Source organism: Stenella coeruleoalba, assembly GCF_951394435.1.
Source record: "Stenella coeruleoalba genome assembly, chromosome: 14".
NCBI lineage: Eukaryota > Metazoa > Chordata > Mammalia > Artiodactyla > Delphinidae > Stenella > Stenella coeruleoalba.
The window spans coordinates 62,712,866-62,740,285 of NC_137160.1; the positions used below are offsets into that span (position 1 = coordinate 62,712,866).

The 27,420-nt window shown below is 59.4% G+C and overlaps 1 protein-coding gene across 4 annotated transcripts; it reads right to left on the reverse strand.

Annotated features, from left to right (window-relative positions):
* Positions 1-1,153: 1,153 nt before the first annotated feature.
* Positions 1,154-26,584, reverse strand: TANGO2 (transport and golgi organization 2 homolog). Of its 4 annotated transcripts, none has more exons than XM_079942284.1 (9): positions 26,566-26,584; positions 18,202-18,299; positions 12,243-12,331; positions 8,183-8,302; positions 7,675-7,789; positions 6,652-6,722; positions 4,297-4,450; positions 3,811-3,915; positions 1,154-3,321 (listed from the first exon to the last, which is right to left on the reverse strand). In XM_079942284.1, the coding sequence occupies exons 2-9, from the start codon at positions 18,255-18,257 to the stop codon at positions 3,201-3,203; spliced, it is 831 nt and encodes a 276-aa protein (XP_079798410.1). In that variant the 5' UTR covers positions 18,258-18,299; positions 26,566-26,584; the 3' UTR covers positions 1,154-3,200. The 4 variants fall into 4 exon arrangements, with proteins under 4 accessions (XP_079798410.1, XP_079798409.1, XP_079798407.1 ...); XM_079942283.1 differs by lacking the exons at positions 18,202-18,299; positions 26,566-26,584 and adding exons at positions 15,258-15,478; positions 15,565-18,158; XM_079942281.1 differs by lacking the exons at positions 18,202-18,299; positions 26,566-26,584 and adding exons at positions 13,586-14,145; positions 15,258-15,278.
* Positions 26,585-27,420: the final 836 nt, after the last annotated feature.

Below are 27,420 nucleotides of genomic sequence, written 5' to 3' on the forward strand. Positions count from 1 at the left end.
CCCCACCATCCCCACCTGGCTCCAGCCTTGGAGTCACAAAGATCAACACCTGGAAGTTGGAACTCCAGCCCATGCTGGGGGAGGAAACCTTTCCCTCTGGAGAGCGTGGATGATGCCATCTGCTGGCAGATGAGACCAAAAGATGGGATGATGGGGGGATGGGGGGGCGGTCTCTGTGGGCAGAAGGCCAGGAGCCCAGGCCCGCATGGGATTAGACCCAAGGTCTCCTGTGTCCCTAGGCTGGCCATGTGTGCTCGTAGACATGCCTCTGCCTCGCTCAGCTCCACGCCTCCAGCCTCTGTGCCTGCACACCTCCGCTTGGCTATCCTGGAGCCGGAGAACAGAAGCAGCTCATCTGGGAAGGGGCAGAGTCTCTGCCCAGGAGAAGAGACCCATGTTGGGGACTCAGGGATCAGATGCATCTGGTGACAAGTACAGAGGCCTTTCTGGGCATGTCAAAAGCAATTCTAGGAGACAGCTTCCCAGGGTCCCAAACCCACCTACAGCACCGACCTCACTTCCAGACACTGGCCTGAGCCAATGGGGCCTGGGAAGGGCCAGCACTGTCATCCTCAGCTCTAACATCTACCTGGCCTGGGCATCAGGATACAGGGGTAGACAAGAGAGGAAAGGTCCCGACTTCCTGGAGCTCTTGTTCCGACAGGAAGACACAGAAGAAACGGTCAATCAAAGTGCACAGCACATCAGACAGCGCTTTCTGTTACAGAGCAATGCAGAGCAGGGACCAAGGGAGGGAAGACCGCCTTAGACAGGTCGACTGCCCGGGACTTCAGCAAAGACCTGTGGGACACGAGGGGGAGTGCGGTTTGGGTGTCTGGGGAAGGAGCCCTTCAGGCAGAGGGGACAGCGAGAGCAAAGGCCCTGGAGCAGGAGCAGTGGCAAGAGCCAGGGCAAGTGAGGCGAAGGCAGGGGTGCCAGGCAGCAGGGTGAGCCAGGTGTGGCAGGACCCTGAGGACCACCTCGCCCTCATCCTCTTCCCTCCTGGCCTCGTGGCTCTGCCTCCCCACCCACCTGGGGACTGAGGGGCTGTTACTGTGTCTCCCCAAGCCTCAGTTTCCTTGTGTGTAAAGCAAGGTCACAATTTTTTAATCTTGCTTCGGCTGCCATAACAAAGTACGACAAGTGAGGGGCTTAAACAACAGAAATTTATTCTCACAGTTCTGGAGGCTGGACGTCTGAGAGCAGGGTGTCACGGGGCCCTGCTCCCTCTGAGGGCTCCAGGGGAGGACGTGTCCCGGCCTCTCTCCCAGCTTCTGGGGTTCCTTGGCGTGAGGCAGCCCAGCTCCAGTCTTCACAGACGTCTGCCTGGGTGCCTGTCTGTCCCTGTGTCCACGTTTCCCCCTTTTTATAAGGATACCACTCATATTGGATTAGGGCCACCCTAACGATCCCATTTGATTGATTACCTGTGGAAAGACCCTAACAAGATCACATTCTGAGGTATTGGTTGCTGGGGCCCAACATATCTTTTAGAGGGCACACAACTCAGCCCATAACAATAGAAACAAGTCTTGGGCTGCCCCTTCCTCAGGGGCTCCAAGCTGCCAGGGAGCCCAGGGCAGGCAGGGGCAGAGGGGACCATGACAAGTGTGGGGAAGCTTTTCCTGTGCAGGCCCGTCCCTGGGGCAGCGGCAAACATCTGAAAGGCTCTTCAGATGGCTTTGTACCCAGTCCAGCAGCGCCCCACGAGGGCAGACCTGCCTGGCCAGGGCAGGCGCTGGTGTGGGGACCTGGTCCATTCCATGGTGCGGGGTGGCCTGCTAAAGCAGACAGAGGGTGTTGGCAGTGCCGGGGCTGGGAGCCTGGCTAGCCATGGCTCAGCTGGACACGTGGGTGGGGGGCACAGGCTGCATCATACTGGGAGCCCCTTCATGCCTGGCTGTGGGGTGGTGAGCAGGAAGGGAGAAGGGATGGAGAGGCAGGTTGGGCCCAATCAAGGTCTACAGCCCACCCGAGCTGTCACTGCACTGAGAAGACCAAGTTGGGTCGACCGCCGAGGCGGAGGGAAGCCTGAGTGTCAGCATTGGACACAGGACCCCCGAATGCCCGGCCCCAGCTGGGGACAGGAGCTCCAGGTGCTTGCCCAAAACAAGGGCCCTGGGGTAGGACAGACTCCACCTGCTCTGTTACCTGAAGCCCAGCCCTTCCTGCCATCCCCTGGCCTCCACGGTCCAGCCCGTGTGCACGGCTCCCCAGGGCTCCCACCTGCACCCGGATGAACTCCTGGCTTCCGTCACAGTGCTCAGGAGGCCATGAGCAAAAGGGAAATGTGGAAGAGCCCTGCACCGGGGTCTGGGCCCCAGGAGCTCCTGGGGGCTCCCGGACAGCAGCTCTGGTCATCCTGTCACAGAGTCAAGGGCCTGGAATGCACTGGCTCACCACGGCCTCAGAGTTTTATTATCAGCGTCTCACATTTAAGTACAGAGTCTTATTATGAAGTTTAACTCCCTAGGAGAAGGGAAATGGCAGGGGCAACTGTGTCCCCTCCCTGAGATGGGCCTGCCCGGAACCCATGATCCCCCTGCACAGGTGGAGGCCTGAGAGCCTGCTGAGGCGGCCCATTGCATATGGATGCTCCCTCACAGGATAGCTCCATGCACAGGACCCCTCGGCACCCACAGAACCACCGGACCCACCCAGCGGCCTGTGCCTCTGCTATGGAGGAGGTTTTCCTCATTCAAATGTGGCCTGTGTCCTCTCCAAGAGCAGGGCTGGTGGTCAGGAACTGGCTACGCCCAGGAGAGGAGGGGCCGCTTTGAAACAGACATCCACTCTTGTTGTTAGGATCACAGCAAGACTCACTGGCCAGAAGCACGTGTGGGTGTTGAGAGGCACAGCTCTGCGTGTCTGGCTCGCATGGAGGCTGCATGCCTGGAGCGTGTGTGTGTCTGAGCACGTGTGTACACGTCTACTGCCTGTAACGTGTGCGCGCATGCATGATGGGTGTCACGTGTGCCTTGTGTGAGCTTCTGTGCATGGGCCGGGGGAGGCACAGCACACCTGGGCCTGCCGTACACCTGGCCATGGGCCTCTGTCATAAGGCTGGACCCCGAGCTTGACATGGGGATGCAAACAGTTCACACACATCAGAGGGCTCTGGCCCTGGGGGACGCTGGCCGAGTCACAGGCAGTACCTGTGACAGGGCCTCCCGGGAGCCCCGGCCACACCCGGGTGGGGGTTAGCTCTGCAGCCTGAACTCGTGGGTGCTGGTCTCCCAGCAAGAGGGGTCCGTGCCCAGCATGCTTCGCTCTGTGAAGGTCACGTGCCCATCTGCATCCACAAGGATGACCGTGTTGGTTCTGAAAGAGAGCATGGGGCCTGCGTTCAGCCCGCTGCCCCTGGACCCCTGCACGCCAGTCAGAGCCCCAAATGGATCAGACCAGAGGTGCGAGGGGCCTTGCTGGGCACTGGCCTGGCTCGAGATGGGTCACAAAGAGCAGCAGCCTCTGTCTCGGCGAGCAGAGGGTCCCCTGTGAGGCATCAGGGCCTTGAGCCGCAGGTCCTGCAGGCCCCTGCCCACAAGTCCTATCACCTCCCCTCTGAAACACCCCCAGGCCGCCCTGCCCACACTCTGCAGCATGAGCCCTGATCGCCCACCACTCTCAGCAGGGTAGGCCCTGGGCTGACCAGGCACCTCCCTGCTCAGAACCCCCAGGGCTCCCAGCACCACCACCGGGGACTGCCCAGACACCTGCAATGGCTTCTAGACAGGGTGGAGGTGGGGAGGAGCTGGGGAAGATGGGCTCCTCCAGGGACAGGAGGGCGCACCAGCGGCCCATCCGTCGTACCTGGTGCCGTAGTCCGGGCAGCGCACACACACAGCTGCGTACTTGCTAAGTATGGGCTGCACGTACTCCCTGCCCTGGTCCTCAATGGCTGGGTCTGGCAGCTGCCTGAAGGACAGAGGAGGAGTCACCACTGGCCGCCCCAAACCTATCCCCGCCAACGCTCAGCCACAGCCCTGCAGCGCCTGAGGAGCCCACCAGCCTCAGAGAGGGGCTGGGGGAACCACAAGGGTTGTTCCGGGCACTTTCCAGGTCAAGGCCTCGAACCTCCATCTAGCCTTTAACTCAGGGCTCCATTGTGGGGGCCAGTCCCTGTGCTGGGGCCACCAGGAGCTTCCCAAGGCCCAGGGACACGAGCTCATGGGCTCTGTCCGGTCAGAGCCGTGCAGGCCCTGTGGAAGGACAGTAGCCACCTCTCAGAGCTGGGGGGGGGGGGGGGGGGCGTGTGTGTGTGTGTGTGTGTGTGTGTGTGTGTGGCACAGCACTCACGCCTCTTCGTTGTTGAGCACGTCCAGAAGCTGGGCGGCCAGGGCGTCCTTGGGGAGCGCCTGGGCCCGCTCCACGGCCTCCAGGAAGAGCCGCTTTCCGAAGCACAGCTTCCTCCAGGGCGTCTCCAGCAGCGCGTTGCTTAGCCCGTAGGTCCCTGCAGGAGGGGTTGGCTCAGCCAGCGTGGGAGGTGGGGGGGACTCTGGCTGGAACTCCACCCACCCGCCCCTTCTCTACATGCGTCCAGGAACTCGCCAGGCCTTGGGGGTGGGTGATCAGAATCAACAGCAGAGGAAGGTCCGTCCATAAGTGGGGGAGCCCGACATGGGGGTCCACCTGAGAAGGTCAAGGCTGGGAGCACCACAGCCTGAGGCCAGGAGGCAGCCCACCGGGGTCAGCCGGGGTCAGGGAGCCCGCTGACCTTGGCCGGCCCGAGGCGTAGGCCAGGTCCCTGGCTGGGGGCGCTGTAGGGGCTTAGAGCAAGTTTCTCAGGACAAGTTCTCAAGAAGAGTCCCAGTCTCAAGGTGGAAAGGCCCCCAGAGCCTCTTCTCAAAAGAGGCAGCAGGGGCAGCCAACCCAGAGCCATGCGGCCTGAAAAGATGCACCAAGGACAGAGAGCCACTACCCTCTGCTGCTACCGGACTCTGGGCCAACTCTGACACGACTACTGCCACTTGGCACTGTGGGGCCCATAGTCACACCGCCAGCCACGGCATCACCACACTGTATCCATCAGGCACCTGGCAGCCACATGCAAAGAACAGAGCAGGACCCCCACTGCGCACCACACACAAGAGTCCATTGAAAACGTCTCAAAGACCTGAACATGAGAGCTAAAACCAAATAGGGGAAAAGCTACACAACCTCAGATTAGGAAATGACTTCCTAGATGTGACACCAAAAGCATGAGCAACAACAAAAAACCCCCATAAAACTGGACTTCATCAAAATTTAAAATGATGTACTTCAAAAGAGACCAACGAGAAAGGGGAAAAACCCACAGGATGGGAGAAAATATTTGCAAATCATGTAACTGATGAGAGACTTGTATTTAGAATATATAAAACAATTCTTACAATTCAATAACAAAAAGACAACCCAATTTAAAAACAAGCATAGGACTTGAATAGACGTTTCTCCAAACAAGATACACAAATGACCAACAAGCACATGAAAAGCTGCTCAACGTCATTAACCATCAGGGAAATGCAAATCAAGGCCACAGTGAGACCGCACCATACCCCAGAACAGCTGCGATCAAAAAGTCAGACAGTGACAAGTCTTGGCGAGGATGGGGAGAGACTGGAACCTCATAAGTTGCTGCTGGGAAAATAAAATGGTACAGCTGCTTTGGAAAACAGTCTGGCAATTCCTCAAAAGGTTAAATGGTTACCTTATGATCCAGCAACTCCACTCCTAGGTCCACACACAAGAGAAATGAAAACGTTTCCCCACAAAAACATAACAAACGTTCACAGCAGCATTTTCCACAATAGCCAAAAGGTGGATACAACCAAGTGTCCTTCAGTGGATGATGGATAAACAAAAGGCAGAAAATCCACACGATGGAATATTATTCAGCCATAAAAAGGAATGGAGCCCTCACTCACGCTACAGCATGGATGAACCTTGAAAACATTACACAAAGGGAAAGAAACCAGACACAAAAGGCCACATATTGTCTGCATCTGTTTATGTAAAATGTGCAGGATAGGCAAATCCACAGAGACAGAAAGGAGACTAGTGGTTTCTAGGGGCCGGGGACAGTGCCAGTGGGTGTGGTTTCTTGGTGAGGTGATGAAAATGTTCTGGAGTTAGATTTTGGTGATGGTTGCACCACTTTGTAGATAGAGTAAAACACCTGAAGGCACACTCTAATGAGTGAACTGTATGACACGCGGTTATGTCTCAATGGAGCTGTTGTTTATTTTTTTAAGGGACATGGATCAGGCGCGGCTGGCTCAGGGATGAAATAGGATGGAGTTCAAAAGAATTCCTTCTAAGCAGCAATTTAGCAGAAAAGAAGCATCTCTAGTCACAGTTGAGGGCATCATGGGGTGGTTTCCAGATGCTTCCACAAAGGCCACAGAATTGCGGGGGAAGGTCTCTGCGTCCTTTTGTGCCTTTTAGCTTCCAATTCTCTCCAGACAGCCAGGGACTCGGTACAGGGGGAAGGCAACCTAACCTGTGTGCAGCCTCATGTGGACCGGGTGAGGCCATGGCCACTACTGGGCACAAGGTACACGAACGGCCGAAAAACAGCACCAGGAGGGAAATCAGCAGGGACCCGGTCCCTGAAAGTACTGGGGTCCCCACAGGAGCAGCCCCACCCTGTGCCACCCGCCAGAGCAGCCTCACCTGGTGCCAGGGCAACAGGCTCACGCTCCCCCCGGTTTCCATAGTAGCAAATGACATCTCCCTTCTCTGTGCTGCGGACCAGAGGGGAGACAGGGTCAGACAGGAGCCACAGGGCGTCCCCAACCCTCGCTGCCTGGCAAGCCCCACAGCCCGGGCCCCAGCATTCGGGTGGCACCATCCGTGCAGGCACCGCTGTTGCTGAGCTATCTGCCCCCCACCCTGCCCAGCATCTCTGTGTGTGCCAACATGGGCCTGGCCACACCCCAACTGCCACTTCCCCACGTGGCCCCAGCCTCCTGCAGAGTCCCAGCAACCTGACTCCTGAATCTCACAGCCAGCGCAGGCGCCCTAGACTCGAGGGCCTGCACCTCCCTGGGGGACCTGCTCCTCCCGCCTCTAGGACAGGCCCCTCTGCCCCTGCTCCTGCCCTGCTCCCAGCTGGTCTGCCCCACCCCGGGCGGAGAAAGCTCCCGGCCACCATATCCTCTGGCGACAGGGCCCATGGGTGGCATGGACAGCGTCATTGCCCCAGGAGCCGTCTGCCGAGCCCCTTGCAGAACCCGACGTGAGCCTTGCCACCCACTCTGCCCAGCACTCGGCAGTGCCCGACCACCATGGGGCCCGGGGTCTCTGTACCCAGCTGTGCCTGCACCGCCTTCTCCACCGGGGCACCTCTGCCACCAGACCACAGGGCAAGTGAGGTATGGCTCAAAAACGGGCTCCTCAGCCACAGAAGCGGGGAGGAGACGAGACGGAGGGGCCGATCTGGCCCGCGTGCACCCCCGGCCCTACTCCAGCTCCCACAGCAGGAGCTGGTGGCCCTCACACTGCCCCAGCTTGGATCCCTGAGTCCCCAGGACAGTGGATCTGGGAGGGGCTCGGCCCTTGGGACGCTCCCTGAGCCCACCAGGTGTAATGTCCCCAGAGAGGCTGCCACAGATGCCCCGGCTCCCGCTGCCTGCCAAGCCTGCAACCCGGCCCTGTGCGGCGCCTGGGGGCTGCGTCCCCAGCTGGTAGACCCACCTTAGGTCGGCCGCTATGAGGTTGAAGCCGTTGTACAGGTGGCCCTCTGCGGAGACCTTCTTCAGGTAGGACAAGCTATCCATGTCTGAGGTCAGAAACTGAGCCACGAGTTCACCTGCATCAGGGGACACACACCCATGGCCGGGGCGGTAGGACTGAGCCCCTCTCCTGGGGAGACTGACGGTCCCCCACGGGACGGCCACACCTCAGCGACCCGGCAGCCAAGGAGGTCGGCACCAAGAACTCTGATTTTGAAAATTTTTCCTGTTGTGCCCTGACGTGGAAGTCCAGCACGAGGGGAAACGTCTTCAGTGGGGACAGTATATGTCCACCAGATGGGCAGTGACAACACGGCAGTCGGGAGCCATGCCATGGCCACAAGTGGGAGCCATATGGCCAGGCCGAGGGTGGCTCCCGGCGTTGCCAGCCAGGGGGCTTCAGGGCCCCTCCTTTCGTCACTCCTCCCATCCCTCCAGGTGCCCAGGAAGCCCCGCCCCCCGCCCCGTACCTCGGCCCCGGGCGTCCCGGTCCAGCCGTGGCTGCAGGTAGTTGGTAAGTGCCGCCAGCTTGCCCCGTGTGTTGATGCCCAGCCACGTGCCGCCTTCCTTGCCTTCCTCCATGTCCAGCCCTGCGGCAACAACAGTGTCACCACCAGCCCAGCAGCCCTTGTGGTGAAACGGGGGCTGGAACACCGCAGTCTGAGGCAGCCCCTGGGGACCATGGGTATGTGGGAGAGACCCTCTCTCGGGACAACACCTGATGCCCCTGGGAACCCCCGGCCCCTGCACAACACATCCTGGTGCCTGGGTGGGCATCAGGCTGGGGGCACAGCACCAGCTCCATTGCAGAAATCGCGCCAGGCCCCAGCCCCGCATCCCGATCAGGTATAGGGACACTGGCTGTCTTCCCTAGGCAGGACCCAGCCCTTGGCAGGCCCTTCACTAGGAGCCCCGCAGGCTGCAACCCTCCATAACCGTGGGCCCCGCCGCAGGGCCAGCAAAGCCACTACAGCCCCAGGAGAGTGTCTTCCCAGGCCAGAGGGGCATTTCACTTGACAACTGGAGTGAAAATAGCTAAGTCATTAACATATTATTATTATAACAGTAATAAGTTATAATAGTAGAAGAACTAAAAGCTGCAAAGATCTGAAAGAAGCAAAACTGTCCTTATTTGTACAAGATAGGATCGTATGTGAAGAAGATCCAAAAGGATCTACAAAAAAAACCTACTGGAGTAAGTGAATACTTGGCAAGAACTGGAAAATGAAAATTCAATTAATCATTTACAACAGCACTGAAAGATTTTCAAAACACTTAGGAAAATGTTACAGGAAAGACGTGTGTGCTGAGGGATGGACGTCAGGCAGACCTAGTTAAAGGAAGAGTCTTGTTCCTTGCCCGGGAAGCTCACATGGTTAAGAGGACAGTTCTCCCAGAGTATGGAGAAAAGGGAGCCTCCTACACTGTTGGTGGGAATGTAAATTGGTGAAGCCACCGTGAAGAACAGTATGGAGGTTCCTGAAAAAACTAAAAATAGAGCTACCATATGATCCTGCAATCACACTCCTAGGCGTATACCCAGAGAAAACTAATTCAAAAAGATATATGCACCCCAATGTTCATAGCAGCACTATTCACAATGGCCACGACATAGAAACAACCTAAATGTCCACTGACAGATGAATGGATAAAGAAGATGTAGTACATATATACAATGGAATATTACTCAGCTATAAAAAAAACAATAAAATAATGTCATTTGCAGCAACATGGATGGAAATTATTGTACTAAGTAAAATAAGTCAGAAAGAGAAAGACAAATATAATATGATATCACTTGTATGTGTCATCTGAAATATGACACAAATGAACATATCTATGAAACAGACTCATTAGACATAGAGAACAGACTTGTGGATGCCAGGGGTGGGGGAGGGGAGGGATGGAGTGGGAGTTTGGGATTAGCAGATACAAACTATTACATATAGGATGGATAAACAACAAGGTCCTACCGTACAGCACAGGGAACTATATTCAATATCCTATAATGAACCATAATGGAAAAGAATATACACATATGTATGTATAACTGAATCACTGTGCTGAACAGCAGAAATTAAGACAAACTTGTAAATCAATTGTACTTCAATAAAAAAATAATAAAACAAAACAGAAAAAGGATGACAGTTCTCCCCAAATGACCAAGAGGGTGACATGATCCCAGTGAAGACCCTGTGGGCTGGTGTTTATAGAAATTCATAAGCTGGCCCTGAAGTTCAGGACGTCCACAGCAGTCCCAACAAGCAGCAAAGCCACAGGGCTCACCTCAGCTGGTTCCCAGACTTGCTCAGAGGCTGCAGCACCCGAGCCATGTCAGTGGGACACAAGAGTCCACAACGGCCCCACACGGATGTGATCAACTGACTTTCAGCCAGTTTGCCGTAGTCATGCACAGGCCAGAGGAGGCCCACTGGTTGGTGCTGTGGGGACAGCCGGAGAGGTGGGCGTGGCTCAGTCCCTGCTTTGCACCGCACGCAAAGTTTAATTTGAGATACATCACAGACCTAAGCATAAACCCAAATCAGGAGGCTTCCAGAAGCACACAGAGGAAAATATCTTTACGACCTCACGATAGGCAAAGACTTTGTGGGTAAAACACAAAAAGAACAAGTCACAAAACAGAAGATAAACAGCACTTCATTAAAATAAAATATTCTGCTCACCAAAGGACATCATGAAGAAAATGAGACAGTGACACAATTATCCAGCAAAGGATCCACATCCAGAGCACAGAGGCCTCTGACAAACCAACAACTAGAAAGTGAATGAAGCTTCCACATCTGGCCAAACAACACAGTCCAGACAAGGAAGATACCACGGTGGAATTTCTGGAGATAAAAACTACAGTGTGTGAGATGAAAAATATGCAGAATGGGATTAGAAGCAGGTTAGACACTAAAGAAGAAAAGGTTGGTGAACGTGAGTAAAGGATATGGTGATAGAAACCACCTAAAAAGGAGCAGGGACAACAGAGGGCTTTTAAGTGAACCAAGCATAACCGAAGGGCACTGATCACTTCAGATAAACTGACACACGTGTGATTGGGGGGGGCTGAGGAGAGACAGCAGGAGACGGAGGACTTGAAGAAACAGAACCCAGAGGTTCCTGAACGCCTAACAAGTCCCCAGCAATGCTGACGCTGCTGCTACAATTCTGTGCACGCTGGGCGACGCCAGACAGAGGGAGGGGGTGGACCTTGGGGTCTCCCAGGCCTGAGCCAGGCGTGGTGGCCACGGGCCCACCCAGCACTGCGGTGCAGCAGGGCCACCCTCCCGCTTGGCAGGACGCGTATCAACGCGCCAGGGGCCGCCTCCAAACCACTGCAAAGGGTGAAGGACTTGAGTGGCTGGGGCTCCCCAGCGGGATGGGCACTGACCAGGGCAGGAAGCGTGGAGCCCAGGGGCCAGGACAGCCCAGGGGCCCAGGCAGGCTCACCCTTCGTCTGAGCCTCCATGTCTTCATCGACAAAGTGCCCCAGCAGTGCCTCCTGCCTCTCTCCCGAAGGATCAGCTCCTCACCCTTCACCTCACCCGTCCTGAGCAGCCCCCACTTCAGCCTCCCATGCGTGCCCTGCAGCAGTGACACACACGGCCTGCCCTCTCCCCACGATCCCTTTGTTCCGTCCTAGCCCAGGATGGTCCTGGCCATGCCCACAGGCTCCCCTAGGACCCCCTCCCGTGGCCCAGCAGGCCTGCCACTGGACCTCTGGGGGAGCCATGGCCAGCCTGGCTGAAGTCCCCACACACATGACCGCTGTGGCCAGAGCTCAGGCAGCGGGGGCCTCCCCGCCAGCCCCACCCCGCACTCCCGAGCAAGCAGGTATCCAAGGTCTCCTGAGCAGCTTCTGGTGAGGCCGAGACCCAGCCTCATCCTCCTGCACTCCCACCCTCCTGCACTCCCACCCTGAGGGCCCCGCTCACAGCTCTCCCCACCTCCTTTCAGACCCCCACTTTGGTCTCCCCACTCCCATCCTCCTCCCACGCAGCACCACTGCCCGACCCCAGTCCACACTGGAGGCCTTCGTGGATGCTCCAGACGAGCTTCCAGGCTCCGCAGGCAGAGGGTCCCTGGCCCGGCCGACACTGTCTGCACGTCCTCCGAGTGGCCCCTGCCTGCAGGAATAGGAGCTGCTCCCTCCAAGGGGCCCGCGGAAGCCACCAGCAGGGCAGGCAGGGTGCGGTCACCTCCACTCCACCCCATGGGCTCCCCATCGGCTCCCCCAGCCCTGCCAGCCGGGCCTCTGCTCCCCAAACTCAGGCCACTCTCCCTGGGGCAAGGGGTGCATGTGTCTAACAGAATCACATGCACATACACATGCATGTACACATACACGCGTGCACGCATAACCATGATGCTCCGAGGTGACCGGTCTGAAATCATGCCTCACACGAGACCAACCGCAGCGGATGGTGGATCCAAATACAACCCCCACCTTCCAGCTGCTTCCCCCGGGGATCCGGGCACGTGAAGCTGAGTGGACAGTGCTGGGTGGACAGCGGGGACACTCACCACTGAGGACCTCGTTGTTGTTCCCCCAGAAGTCTGCAGCCCTGGAAGGCCGGTGGTAGAACTCGTCCCTGTTGGCGGCCAGGATGAGCCTGAGGAGAGAGCACGGCTGAGGGTCTCGCGTGAATGTGGAAGAGTCACGTGTTTCCTCTCGTTACCAAGACAAAGCACCTTGGTAGGCAGCAACCTGGGCAAGTCCCAGAGAGGACGGGAACCCACTGGGAGGAGGAGATGGGTGGCTGCCGGCTCAGCCCTGCTGGCTCTGCCACCCCGAACAGGGCGCTGGGCGGGCGTGTCTTCCTGCCTTTCGGTCCCTCCCCTGAGGGACACCCTGTAAGCCTCCCACCAGCGCTCAGGGACTCCAAGGGCTGCTCCATCCCGCGCTTTGGGGTGTCTTTGGGAGGGAGCGAGTGAGGACTTTTCTGTGTTTCACTAGTGTTTTGTATTATGAATCAAACAAGTATTTCTTTGGCAATTAGCAAAAACATCGATGTTTTCAGGGCCCTGGTTTTGAGGTAAGAAAACGAAGTTTTCGGTCAGCTCTGCCATTTAAAATAACTATGAACACAGACGGCGACTGAGTGGGCAGGGTCACCCCACAGGGTCCCGAAGACCCCGGGGTCTAAGAGTGGCCACCGAAGGACCCTCCAAGCACCGCAGGCGGGCACGGCACCTGGGGCCACAGTGGGTCTGAAACCAAGTTCGCTGAGTCAGGGGTCAGATCCTCAGAAGTCTTCAGAAGTACTGTTTGCATCGACTCATTGATTTCATGAATATCGGCTTGTGGTAAAATGTGAATTAACAAAGACACTCACAAAGTTGAAGGCAAAACCAGTGCTGGCACCCCAGGGCCCTGGAAGTCTCTCACCTGTGTGCACGTGTCACCCCCCACTTGTGCCTCCCACGTCACCTCGGCCACAGGCGCTGGCACTGCCAGGGACCACCCTGGAAGCCTCACCACCCTCAGGATGCCTGTCTAGCCTGTGACCTGGCTGTCCCTCCACACAGCTGGCTCTAGGGCTGCGCCAGGTTCAGGTGCAGGGGGCGGGGGGTTCACTGTCCCTGACACAAGCTGCAGCCGCTCACAGAAGGATCCTCTGCAGCTCCAGCTGCCAGGCCCTGACCTGGACCCCATGGCCCCTTGCCATGTCTGCCCTGTCCCCCTGGGACCCAGTCCGGGACCCATCCTGGCAGAAGCTGACTAACCAGCAGTCAGGAGAAGGACAGCGCAATGCCCCCCCTCCCCGCATGGGGAGACTTGGCTGCGGGGCCTGGGCCCCCCAGAGGGTGCAGTGGCTCCTGTGCCAGGATCAAGCGTCCTCCTTCAGGTGCCCAGCGCCCCTCACCTGCCCGCTCGCCTGACCCCTGCAGTCGCAGGGGACGGGAGGCTGAGCCCGAACCAGGCCGGTGCCGTGGCTTCTGGTTCCCATTCTTGTGAAGACTCCAGAAAGGAAAACTTAGGGAAAAGAACAAAGCGAAAGAGCAGTGCCTCTGTCCTCTTACTCCAACTGCCCATTTGTAGACAAGAAGCGAGATGTTTGCTAATCGCTAGGAGCCTGAAGCGCTGGGTTGCTTTCATCAGAGTCACTGTTTAGCCGAACTGCTGGTGGGCATGATGGTACCACGTGGCAGCTCCAAGCGAGAGGAAGCCCCTCACTCCTCACTTCCGAGTCCCACTGGGCACAGTCATGGAAAGGGTCTGTCACCATTTGAGGGGTGGGTCTGGGCACAGTCAGGGGAGGGGTCTGCACACCGCCGGGGGGAGTTTGGCAGCAGTGATGGGTGCACAGGCCAGGGTCCAGTGAAGTGTCCAGTAGTGACGACCTCCATGGAAGCCACCCCAAAGGGCAACAGCTGACCCAGCAGTCCCTCCAGGTGGAGCCAGTAAAAGCATCAACCTGTGGGTCTAAATGACATTTTGACAAAGAGGGTGGTGACGTGACAGCCATGACAGCACCATACTGACGGGAGTATGCTGGTCTTCTATGCAGCCAAACATCTACACAAATGCAGCAGCTTAAAGCAACGCCCACCCATCATCTCGGCCAGGTGCTCAGCCCCGGGGTGACACAGGTGCTGGTCGGCGGCGTCTCCGCTGTTGCAGGGGTCAGTTTCTTGAAGCCATGTGACTGGGGGCCCTGGTCTCGCCTGCCGTGCGCCGCCGAGGTCACTCGCCTCCTGGAGGCTGCCCTCAAGCTCTGGCCACGGGCCCCTCCAAGGGCAGCAGCTTACTCCCTGAGGAGGGGCTGGTCCCTCTGCAGGCCACCCCGATGAAGTCAGGCCCACCCAGGACATCCCCATTCCATGAACTCGGGGTCCCCTGATTTGGAACTTTCATCGTGTCGGCAAAATATGGAGGTTCCAAGTGCTGGGCAACCTCAGGTGTGATGGGGGGTGCGGTGCAGAGGCCGGGACCTCCCAGGGGCGACCCCAGGAGGGCGCAGCACCTGTGGGTGGGCAGGTATGCAGCCTGGAAGGCAGGTCAAACCCAAGGGCGCCTGGAGGATCATGCTGGGCAGTGTCTGGGGGGACATGGCAGTGGGATATGATGGGGGAGGGCTGCCACGTCTGGAGGGATGGGCACCCCAATATGGAGGGCAGTGGGCTGGTGACATGGGGGTGGGGTGCAGATGAGGGGTCCATGACAGTCACGGCCCAGCCCAACATCAGGCCTGGAGCTGCTCTGCAGAGGCAGTTCACATGTACTCCCGGCCACACTGGGCTGTCTCCCCTCCCTTCCCACACCCACGAGGGCACTTGGCTGAATAGCCCACAGGACACACGCTCTAAATCGGCTGCAGCCCGAGGAGGGGAGAGAGGCTTCAAGAACCCCACAGGCACGGTGGGGCTGGCAGGGCTGGCCTCATCTTTCAGGAACTAATTCTAGGGAGGCCAGAAAACAGGTTCCCGTGAGACTGGAAAGGACAAAGCCAGGAGCGGCACCGCCCACAGGATCAGAGTGAGGATGTCCCACTCTGTCCTTCAGGGCAGAGGTGATCTGTGTAGATCAATGCTTACACACGGCAGGGATGGCCACAGACCCAGATGGAAGAGTCCTCTGCAATCAGCTGACCCTGGAGCATTCCTGACACGGGCGACCTTAGCTCACAAACACAGGTGAAAACAGGTGTGATGTCGAAGGTGCCGGAGCAGGGGACTGTGTGGGTCCCAGGCCCCGGACAGGCTTTGTGGGCAGCGGTGTCCAAGTGGACGGCGGCCCTGGGTCTTGGCCTTTCCGGCTGTGGGGAGAGGACCTAGTCTCAATGATGCATGACGACGAAGCGCCACAAAGACCCACTCCACCACCCAACATGAGGACACGGACCAACGCTGTAGGGAGCCTCTGGCACAGCCATCAGAAGACACACGAGGAAATCAACTTGGCGGTTCCGTGTGATCCAGGATTTTCTGATTCTGGGTATATACCCAAAAGGACTGAAAGGAGGGCTGGGACAGGTACTTGTACACTAATGTCCACAGCAGCCGAGAAGCGGGAACAGTACAGGTGTCCGCTGACAGGATGGACGCCGACGCAAAACGTAGTCCATCCACACAAAGGAACATTATTCAGCCTTAAAAAGGAAGGAAATCCTGACACATGTTACAATGTGGATGAACCTTGAGGACATTATGTTGAGTGAAAAAAAGCCAGACACAAAAAGAAAACATATGATGCTACTTCCATGAGGGACTTAGAAGAGCCAAGGTCATAGAGACAAAAAGAAGGAGGGTGGGTGCCAGGGGCTGGGGAGGGGGATGGGAGTCAGTGTTTGTTGAGGACAGAGTGTCAGTTTGGGAAGATGAGGAAGTTCTGGTGACGGTTACATGACAGTGTGAATGCTTAATGCCGCTGAGCCCTGCGATTAAAAATGGTAAATTTGGGCTTCCCTGGTGGCGCAGTGGTTGAGAGTCTGCCAGCCGATGCAGGGGACACGGGTTCGTGCCCCAGTCCAGGAAGATCCCATGTGCCGCGGAGCAGCTGGGCCCGTGAGCCATGGCCGCTGAGGCTGCAAGTCCGGAGCCTGTGCTCCGCAACGGGAGAGGCCACAGCAGTGAGAGGCCCGCGAACAGCCAAAAAAAAAAAAAAAAAGGTAAATTTATGTCATGTATGCTTAACCACAAACACACACAAAGTACAAATCTTCTCCTGACATCACTGGGTGGGGGGCCGGCAGTGAACTCAGTGATGGGCACTGGGGTGGGGGTAGAAGCTGCTGCATTGCCAGCCAGGGCAGTGACAGCTTAGGTGGGAGGGAGCCCAGGTGAGGACATCCAGGCCTCCTGGCTCTGAGCCTGCCCCCCCCACTCCAGGAGCTGGGGGCCCCTCCTTGGTCTCCGATGGGCCCAGGGTCAGCTCACCAGGCTCTCCTCACGGCCCTGCTGCAGTGTCCCTCCCACAGCAGCCCCACCCCCACTCCTCCCATCCTAGTCCCACATCACACGTGAGAGCTGCCCACCCCGGAGCCAGAAGTCCCTCTCAACCTCCAGCGCCATCAGGCTAGGACAACATTTGAGATCAATGCTGAGACTGAGTCCCAGCCCTGGAGCTGTCAGAGGCAGGTCGTGGCAGGACGCAGGCTCCCCTCCCCGTCCCTTCCGTTCCTTCTCCCTCCCAGGAGAACAGGGGTGACCTCAGGGCTTGGCTGAATCCGTGAGTAAGAACCAAGGCAGCCATGGACTCGGTGGCCATCAGGCCGCGTGTCCTCACTTGTCAGGAGGAAGGAGTGCCACTCTCAGCGCAGGAGGCGACAGCGCCAGTGATCCATCCACCTGTTGCCTCAGCCCCACTCCCGCCCTTCCTGGGGGCTCTGCAGTGGCTGCAGGTCCAGTTCTGTCAGCAGAGGGCGCTGGAGGGACGCTGCAGGGGGAGAGGCTTCTCTCCCAGGCTCTGGGTGCGGCTTCCCCAGCAACAAACGCCCGACAGCAGCCAGCGTGAGCAGAGCGGGCAGACTTCCAGCAAGTGCCCAGAGAGCTCCCGGCCGCCCGGTATGCCACGGCTGTGCCCCCAACAAGGTCTGGGTCTCAGCCCAAGGATGAAGGACAGGCTCTGCCTCGGGCACCCCGATCTCACAACAGTTTATATTTCCACGAGTTAGACATTCCCTGCTCGAATCACTGCTCCAGGGTTCTGTCCCCTGGCTGTACCCCGACTCACACGGCATGCTCTGTCGGGGGCTGTTCAGGGCCAACTCCCGGCCCCCAGCATGGCCCTGCTGCGCACTCCCCTGCAGGAAGGGGACACTGGGCACCCCTTTCTCCCCATTCCCCAGTCTGGAATGAGTTACTTCAGCCACACATCAGGTAGCACGGAATCCCAGAAGCCAGTTGAAACGTTCCAGATCTTGAGATGATGTAAACTTCTTAAGCAGTCGCACTAGTGGCTCATCTGTGATTGAGGGTCACATCCCAGCCTCATTCTCCATGTGGATAAATGTCGGTGGATTCCCACCAGGGTGCCGGGGAATGGAGGGGCGCCGTCCAGAGCCAGGGGTCATGGGGAGGAGAGGAAACCAGACCGTGTGGCCCCTCCCTGGCCTCAGCCGCCTGCCTCCTCCAGCTGGTCCCCCAGCTTCCCTGACCCACCCCCTGCACTCTGCCCTCACCACCCAGACTGCTCACTGGCCACAGGCTCCAGCCCCACAAGCCAGGTCTCGCTCCCTGCCACTGTTCTGTTGCCACCTGATCCCCAGTCAGAGGTGCAGGGCTGTGCTGTACCCACGTCATTCCCCCATCCTGCCCACATGGCCACCTTCAGCGGCTCAGTCTTAGCATCTCTGCACATCGACCCAGGGTCCCTGCCCACACTGAGTGGCCACTGTGGGAGAGGGCAGGGCAGGGCCCGGGCAGTGTGTCCCAGGGCCTGGCCTCTGCCCCCGACCCCGCACATGGAGCCCAAACAGGCACTGAGTATGGCGTGTTCCCAAGGCCGAGCAGGATAGCAGACGCAGCACGAGGGGGTTACCTGTACGCATTTTTGGAAACGGGGCGAGGATCGAACTTAAAGAAGATGATGCACATGGGTCCCCAAGGGGTGGCTTGGCTCACACGGGGTAACGAGGTCTGCGGGAGAAGGAAAAATGAGTTGAGTAAATGGCAGACGACAGAATTGCCTCCCAAACCTGCAAAGCTCCCTTGCCCAAATGGAACAGGCTCACAACACCCAGACCCTCGCTGGACGAGGAGACCGCGTGTCGGCTGCCCTGACACTCGCCCATCCCTGTAAACACGCTCCTGGGCACTGGTCAGACATTCCCCTGACGCCTGTGACCTCGTTGGCCCTGGATTGTTGGCAATTGCTTCTGGTTCTGGGGTCTGAAATGGAACACTTCCCACCTTGGGATTCACAGGAGGATGTTCCCACCACACTGACCCCGGCTTCAAAGCCATGCCAGCATCGCATGGTGGGTGGGCGGGCGTGGTGGCTCTGGCCACCATGCAAAGAGAAGCCGAGGAGGGGCTGGAGCCCAAGGCCAGCACCACAGACACAACCGTGGCTCAGAGCCATGCAGTAGCTGCCCAGTGCACAAGGCCTTCGGGCATCCCACCCTCCTCTCACTCGTGCTCACTGGTCTGGCTGGCGCGGGTGGCAGGGTCAGGGTTCACCCCACTATTTTCCCTGTCAGCCCCCACGGGCCCTGGAGGGACCCCCAGGATTCAGCCCTGTGTTCCTCCAGGCACAGATGTGGTGACAGCCTCAGAGGACCAATTTTTGTGGCTGTGCAGCTGAGGCGCTGCCGCTGTGACAAGCACCATCTCCAGCAGCCTGGGGCGCTAGGGGACATGCACCATGTGAGATGGGCTGCCAGCCGCTGCCCCCCCACCAGGGATGCTGGGCCACATGCAGTGCTGATGCCGAAGGGCCCTGTGCAGAAGGGTTCCCCAAGGTGATGGGAACAGGCTGGGTTCCCGCCAGGGCGGCCTGGTAGTGTCCACTGGTGGCCATCATCCCAGGAGTGCCTGATGATCCCAATACTAGTAGGCAGACTGTTGGGAGCAACCTCCCTGGTAAAAGCAACTTCAAACGCTTGAAAGAAGGTGAAAAATATTAAAAGCAACCAAGAGCTGACAAGGTGGTGCAGGATTTAGCCAACATCTCAGAGAACACAGGAACCCAGAGAGGAAAGAGAGCAGAGTACAGCAGCGGCTCCTGCCTCAGGGCACTGGCCCATGGGGCAAACCGGGCTCTGGTGGCCTCAGGGGTGAGGGAGACAGAAGACACGGCCCAGAGCCGCCCCAGGACAGGGACCTAGGGTGGGGGGGTTGTATCCACAGCCACACCAGGACCGCAGGGGAGGCGCACAGAAGTGGGGGTGGTCCATGAGAAGCTCCATGTGCAGAGCTAGGCCACACCGGGGGTCCAGGGACTTGGTCTGATGGGTGCTTGCACTGGCAGTGCCCCTGGGCACCAGGCAAACCAAAGTTTTCCTCTTCATCACAGACTTCCGAGAAGTCTCACAAATAATTTCGAGAACAAAAAGCAGTACAATAGAAAGAACCACATAAAACAAAGCACCACAGCAAGAACCAGCAGCAGTCCCCACACGTCCCAAAAACCAGCCACTGAGTGCAGGAGAAAGGAGCTCAGGAATATCTGCAGGGAAAGGACATGATAAAGAGTAAACGGGGGGTCCACCCAGCACCAGAAAGACCCTTTAGAAACAGAAGCCCCAGGAAGTACGACTTAAAACTTGGCAGGCAATGTTGGTGCAGATTAGGCACAGAGAATGAGAACCACCCAGAACGCAGTGCAGGGTGATGGGAAGCACCCTGGGCGTCACAGGGCCGGGTTATCCCACCCGTCCCGTGTAGCTGGCGGGGCTCCCAGCACCTGCCACGTGACCGGAGTCCAGCACAGAAGACACAGGTCCTCCACCCTGAGGGGGCTGGTCTCTCCCAGACACAAGGATGCTCCAGGCAAGGTGTCATCTGTGGCAACCAGGCTGGCCGAGGTCAATGGGAGAAGCCCTGCTGAGATCCCACCTACCCCGGCCCCTCCAGGACAGGGGGCTGCCTCACCAGGAACACACTACTCTGGGCCATCAAAGGAGGCCAGCATGCCTGCCATCCCCCCCACGCCCAGCCCAGGCTGCATGACTGGCACTGGGTGAGGTCGCCGGCCACTGCTGCTCACAGGCCAGATGCAGAGCCCCCCAACTCGGCTGCAGCACCCTGCCACCCTAGCTGGCCCAGGTGGGTGGCAGACAAGCCCTCCAGAAGGTGGTGGCAAGAAGGGCTCCGTGGTCAGAGGAAGGCTGCCGAGAGGTCTCCGGGCAGCTTGCTGCCAGAAGTGTGGGCACGGAACCCAGGGCTGCGGCCTCAGTGAAGAGTGAAGACGCGGTCATTGGGAGGGAAGGACCAGAGGAAAGCCAGCCCCTGGGGAGGAGACCATCAGGAACTGCCTTTCTCTCCAATCCCTCACCCCCCACTCGAGCCAGGCCCGCTGCCAACTGGCCCCTCCCCTTCCCGCTTCACTCCCACCACCCCCACCACCCTCCTTCGCAGGTCCTGTGGGTGCAGGGCCCTTCTCCCATCCTGCCCCCACCCAGGCCGAACTCCAACACCCTCTTCGGGGCCTGGCGAATCCTCCCTGACACCCCTGTGACTTTCGGGGCTCCGAGAGCAAGCCCCGGACACACCACTGCTGTCCCACCACTGCACTGCAGCGGGGCACTAACTGGGGTATCCTGCCTGGGGCGCTCCGCTGCTGGGAAACGCTCCCCTCCGCTCCCAAGGCTTCCAAGGCCATGGAGTGGGAAGGTGAGGTGGGGGGAGCAGTTCAACAGGTCCCACTGCTCCAGGTAAACTCAGCGCTCCTCCTCACCAGGTGACACCTAAGCCTGTCAGGAGGAAGTCACCCTGAAGAGCACCTGGGCTGGCAGGTGCCGAGGAAGGGGGGTTGACCGGGGCAGAAGCACGCCGGCTTTCTAATGCCATCCCCGCCCCTCCTGTCTCCACCTGGAGCCCGGGGTGTCCACACGCCGTCAGAGCTCTTTGGCTGCTGGGGCCGCCATGAGGGCCGGGTGGCCAGAGGCAGAGGCAGAGGCAGAGGCAGAGGTGGGCAGGAAGGTCCTGGGGCCTGATGAGGAGTTTCACCCACGGGCCTCAGCGACCACAGGGAGGACGCCGCCTGGAGGTGGGCAAAGCCTGCGGCTTCAAGTGATACAGGAAGCAGTGCCGGCCCAACGGGTGTGGAGGCCGCTAAGGTGACGCGCACACCCTGCCAGGTGTGCGGATGGCAGTCGGATGCCACACGCCTGCCCTCTGCAGGTGAGGGGGCTCCCTCCCTCCCCCTCGCTTGGCCCCATGGCAAGCAGGATGGCAGTGGGGGACCCAGGCCAGGCGGGCAGGGCCCCCACCCGATGGGGCAGGTGACACACTGACCTGGAGGAGGCCAGGCCCCAGTGCCACGGGGCAGGGGAGGGACAGATGGGGACCCACTTCCCAGGTCAGGCACATCCTGGGCAGGCTCCTCTCTCACCAAGAGTTCAGGTGGTGCCAGAGGCCACACGGGGGCTCTGGGGGATGGGGGTGCCTGCTGGCTGCACTCGGGGTGATAGTGTGGGCACACGTGGGGTCTCCTGACCCCTGTACATGCTCTCAGGATGCCCCGGGCATTGGACCTGCCCATCTGCACCCCTGGCACACAAACGAGCTGCTCCAGCCATGTCATGGAAATGCTCGGAAGCCAGCGTGCCCCTGAGCATCCCTGCTGACCCTCCCCAGGTGCGAGCAGCCCCCAGGAAAGCTCACAGTGGGGCAACCGGCTCCGTCCTGGACACAGTCCTGGAATCACTGTGCCCATGTGTATCTCACTGGGGGGCTGCCTTACAACTGCCTTGCATACAGGGGTGCAGCCAGGCCTCAGACGGGCCCCCACGGAAGGAAGACCCCAGACGGTGGCCTGGGCTGAGGGGAAGCCTCATGGGCAGCAGTCTTGAGGGGGCCTCCCGGGACCGGAGCATGCAGGTTGTGAGATGGCCGAACATCCTGACAAATGCCCGGGGTGCCCACGTGGCGTGGCAGTGGGTCCCTGGGCCTGGTGGCAGAGAGAAGCCATCTTTGTCACCACTAGGGTTGGGGGGCATGTCATTTTGTGCTCACTGCAAGGCCCCGAAGGAAGGCCCCTGCCCATGGCTCCACGTACTCCACAGATGTATGCTCCATCACATGCAAGGACCCCGCCACCCTGTCTTCTTGCCACCTGGCCGTGCAGTTCGCCCACGCCCGGGGTAGCGGCGTCCCCCACCTGCCTGCTGCTGCCCAGGGCACGTGTGCCTTCTATCCACTCTTGCCATCCAGCTTCCACTCATGCAGAGCAACACAGCAGGGCCCGGCACGCACGTTCTACAAACAGGCTGAGGACCTTCCCGACAGGTGCCTTCCTGTCTCCCAGGCAGACACCCAGGAGGCGGAATCACTGGGCAGGGGGTGACGCTCTTAGATGAGCATGCCTGGCCGACTCCCTCCAATGTCTGGCGCAGGGGCGTCCAGCACGAGGGTACCCGCCACTGCTCCCCCCACCCTCACCACAGTGGCAGGAGATGCTCAGGTGGTCTGCTGGCATCCCCCAGCAGCCACTGGCACACCGTGCCAGGATCCAGGGCCTCTGTCCCACAGTGCGGTGGCATTGGGGTGGGGTGGCCCATCCCTCTGCCTGTGCTGCCTCCATTGGAACCCATCTGTCCTTCCACAGCAAGTCCCCCCACTTGTACTGCATGGCTCTTGCCCTCCTCATCCCAAAGCAAGAGCCCCTTTCTCTTGATTTCCGTGCGTGGTTGCGTTTGGGCTTTGTTCTAGGATGTATCCAGGGTCTGCCTATGTGGGAGGTGTGAGCCACGGACCCCCATGCTTCCCAGCAGACGGGCATGCTGTCTGCCACCACCTGGGCCATGCCCTGGACACCCCACCACTCGGCCCCTCAGCCCCTGAGCTTCAGCACATGCTGTGGTATCTGGAAGGTGAGTCTCCCTCTTGGCTTTTCACAGAAGCTTCTAAAACTCCGACTGATCAGGGCACCCGTGGGGCACCCTGTGGGGCACCCGTGTCCATGAAGTGACACAGACGAGGAAGTCCACAGCCTGGAGCTGGAAGCCAGGCTGTCTGTCCATAGCGGTGTCCACCTGCCCGAGCAGCATGGGGCAGAGCGGGACCCCACCCATCAGAGCACACCACTCGGTGCTTGTACGAGGCAAGGAAGAAGCAAGACTCATGCGTGGGTACAGAAGCAGGGCAGGCCACCTGGCCAGGGAGACGTCTGGGTGCTAGTGACGGTGTCCACACCCTGATCTGGATGGCGGCTGCATGCTGGGCTCACTCTGCACCATCCCTGGAGCTGGACGCTGCACACTTCCGGTAGGGAAAACAGGATCATCCACCTGGAAAGCTGCCCATGAGGAGAACATGGACAGACCCTGCCCTCCTTCCCCGCTGGCTTTGAGTTGCTACTCTGGGTGGGGGGCACTGAGGGGCGAGGCAGGAAGAGCAATTCTCGGGAGACCGGGCAAGGCGGATCCAGTCCCAGCTCAGAGCTCCTCAGAACAGGATGGAGCGGCCAGGCTGCCCTGAGTTCTGCACAAGGACCCACACACTCAGGTGACCACCGGGTGGGGTGGGGGCCTGTGCCCTCGGGGAGCACTTCCCTCTGTCAGACAGGGGAGCACGCTGGCCAGAGGCAGCGAGGAACGCAGGGACGCGTGCGAGCAAGCAGGAACAAGGGGGCCAGGGCCAGCGGGACAGTGAGGCCCCGCGTCCCAGCAATCAGTCTCCTCTGGCTGTTCCTTAGGGCTCTGGGCAGGGGGTGACGGAGCCCTAGAGTTGGCGGCCCCACTCCTTATGCCCAGCACCGCACACATGTGGAGGAACGCGGTCAAGGCTAGCCAGCCTGTCCATCTGCCTTTGAGCAGAGGAGCTGGGCACCCCACCCACCCTGCACAGGGCAGAGCAGGACAGCAGGAGCTGCTCTTTACAAGTGACGTGTGACGTCCCCCCAGGCTGCCAGCAGAGGAGGTAAACACATGGGAACACATTGTCGCTGTTCGGAGCCTTCGCTGAGAAAGCCCTGCCATCCTAATCATTCCAAGCAGCCGGCCGCCACCCCCGAAACACCACGCCCTCCTCCCCGCCCACGACCTAGAACTCCACAATCTACGCTCTGTCATCTGGCTGATAAGTAGCATTTCACCATGACACATTTTCTATGGCGACACTCTTTCCTGAGATCTTCAAGATGTCTTAGGAGCACTAATTCAGCCTCATACCAAGTATCATTGTCCCTTCAAGGTTCAAAAGGGCAACACAGATGAGGGATACAGTGAGCCACGGCGAGCTCTGGATGCTCCGCACCCCGGCCCCTCCTGGCAGGAACAGCTTCCCCACAAGGCGGGGGCCAGCCCGGCCTTAGGGCGGCCCCTATAGCTCACATGGTTAATAGGGGAGGAAGGGGGCATTCCCACCAGCCCCTTGAAAGAGGGTGGAAGCAAATACTTATAGTAGGCATGGTCCTGAAGACCCAGCAGAGCCGCCCTGAGTACCAGGAGGTGGGGGCTGGCCTCTTTACTTTTAAGCGTGTATCCATTATTTCTGCAACCTAAAAAAAAAAGTTGAGAGGGAAAAAAAAAAAAAGGCTTCATCAATACCCTGAAAAGGGAACTCAGTGGTCCAGGGGTGACCTCATTCTCTCAGAGCCCATCACCAAACCCTGAGGTCCAGACCAACAAACTGTCCTCAACACCGGCTGACATGTTGCCAAAGGATGGACCCAGTCCTCACACATCTGGGTTGTCAGTGACGAGTGTGGCCCTATTTGTAGCAGCCCGCCTACCTCCCTGCCCTGGGCTACTGACATCCTCAGAAGCAGCAGCATCCACGGACAGGCGAGTGGGACTAGGAGGCGCCTTCTAGAGCAGCAGCCAGCACAGGAATAAGTCCCCACAACACCACATGTGACTACACCCAGGGTAAACATGATCAAAGTGACAGCCCAGAAATGAAAACACAAAGAAAGCGTGAGGCAGTAATACGGCTCAGGGGCTGGGCAGCAGGGCAGAGCTGACAGCTAGTGGCCTGGTCTGAGGGGCCTACATTCTGCAGACACACCAGTAACACACAGCCACAGGACTGCAGGACACATGCTTTTGAAGTGAATGGTCAGGGGTCCAAGGGGGTGGGAGCACCAGGGCAACATGCTCCACCCACTGGGAGCCCTGGGAACCTGGAGAGGGGGGAACAGAAGCTCTGCTGTGTCCACCTGCCAACACAGCCACCCTCCTGCAGCCCCACCCCACACGAAAGGTCACCCGACACAGGAAGGTTCTTGGGAGAGGGGCTCAGGAGGAGAGGCCAACCCTGGCTCTTACTGACCTTGGGAACACCATTGGCCCTCAGCCTGAGTTTTCTTTGCTGTGAACGGTATCTGGCCAACAAACACTTGCCGTTAAAGGGTGCCCAGAAGACTAAGGAACAAGCAGCAAAAAGCGATTCCCAAGAACTACCAGCTGCAGGCGCCCCATACAGCACCATTACTGCACAGCTGCCGCATGGAAACAGCAACAGCAAAACATCAGTGGGCAGGTCCGCAGCAGGATGGCAGCGGCAGGCCTGGCTGACCATGTGACATGCCCAGTGGAGGACAGACGGGGGCTTGAGCCTCAGGGACCGGTCCAAGGCCAGAAGGCCCATGTCAAATCTGTGGCCCAGAGGCGAGCATGGTAGCTGCTGGGCGGGAAGGCATCTTAAAGCCCAGAGGCTACAAGGCCTTGCCCAGCGTGCAGCCCTGACCAGTCCCCTCCCCTGACGCCCTGGGGGTAAGGTCTGAGTACTGAGCCACCCCAGGAAGACCGTGTCCAGACGCACAGATGACCTGGCACTTGCTGCCTCCCCGGAGAGACATCAGCTGTCACCCGCAGCAGGGCGCAGGGAGGGAGCAGCGTGACTCAGGGCTCTGGGGCCGTCAGCCGCGTAGCCCACCCACCCTCGCCCCGCGGTGACCGCGCAGCTCCCGGCCGGCCAGTATGCCCCACCGAGGGACACCGGCCCTGCCTGCGGGGCCCACGCCCCACCCAGGCGGGGACACTGGAGACGCCTTCCAGGAATGGGAGGAACGCTCCTTCGGCCGGGGTTGGCTTGGTCTCCCCCGGACCGGCCGCTGGATTTGCATTCACCGCCTCGAGAAGGGGAAACTGAGGCAGGGCGGGCTGTACGGCCGCTTCCGACTCCGCGCCCCACTTCCCGAGACCCGCTTCCCGACTCCGAGCCCCGAGCACCGCGGAGAACGCAGTCGGCCACACGCCGCCGGCCACCCGCCGCCCGTAGTCCACCGCGTACTCACCGCCTCCGCCGCCGCCGCCGCCGCCGCCGACTTCCGGGTGCTGCGCCCGCGCGCCGCCGCCACCGCCCAGGCCCCGCCCCCACACAGTCTGCGCGCTCCCAATGGGCAGCGTGGCTAGGGGCGGGGCGGCGCGCCGCGAACCGGAGCACAGTTGGCTGCGCGTACCATCGCTCCGGGCTGCACCTCCCGGCGCCCCGCCCCCGGGGCTGCGCCAAGCGCCCGGCTGCGCCTCGTGACCCCTGCAGCCTTCGCAGCTCGTCTGGTTCAGACGCCGGCCCTGGGCCCTGCCCTCGAGGACATGTCACCTGCCCGCCCAGCGTCCCGCGCTGCACTGGGCCCTGCTGGAGGCTCTGCGGGGATGCTCACTGGTGGGGCCCTGCTTGCCCCCTCCATGCCTCTGAACTGGCCATCTTCCTCATTGCACCCCTAACCCCTGACATCCCTGCCAAACTCAGGACAGACCCTGGACCGGCCACTGCAGCCTTTAACCCACCTCGAGGCTGTTCTGCAGGGCCGGCCCCAGGATGAAGGGCTGCCGGCTCGATCTGCACCGGGTTACAAGTGAGCAAGAGGCTGGGAAGGGGCACTGACCCGGGCCCTTGCAAGAGGACAGAGTCGTTCACTGGGCTCCCTGCGCACATTTGCCTCTGGGCTGTGTCTGGGGTCTGAGTGCAGAGAAAGTGGGGAGTCAGAGGCCCAGGGCTTGCTCCAAAGTGGGCCCTCAGCAAATAGTTATATTAAGGTTAATAACAATGTGCTAAGTGCTCTAAACCCAGAGTTGCAGGACACAGCTCTCATTTATCCCATTTTACAGATGCAAACATCGAGGCTCAGAGCAGTATGTATGTCACTTGC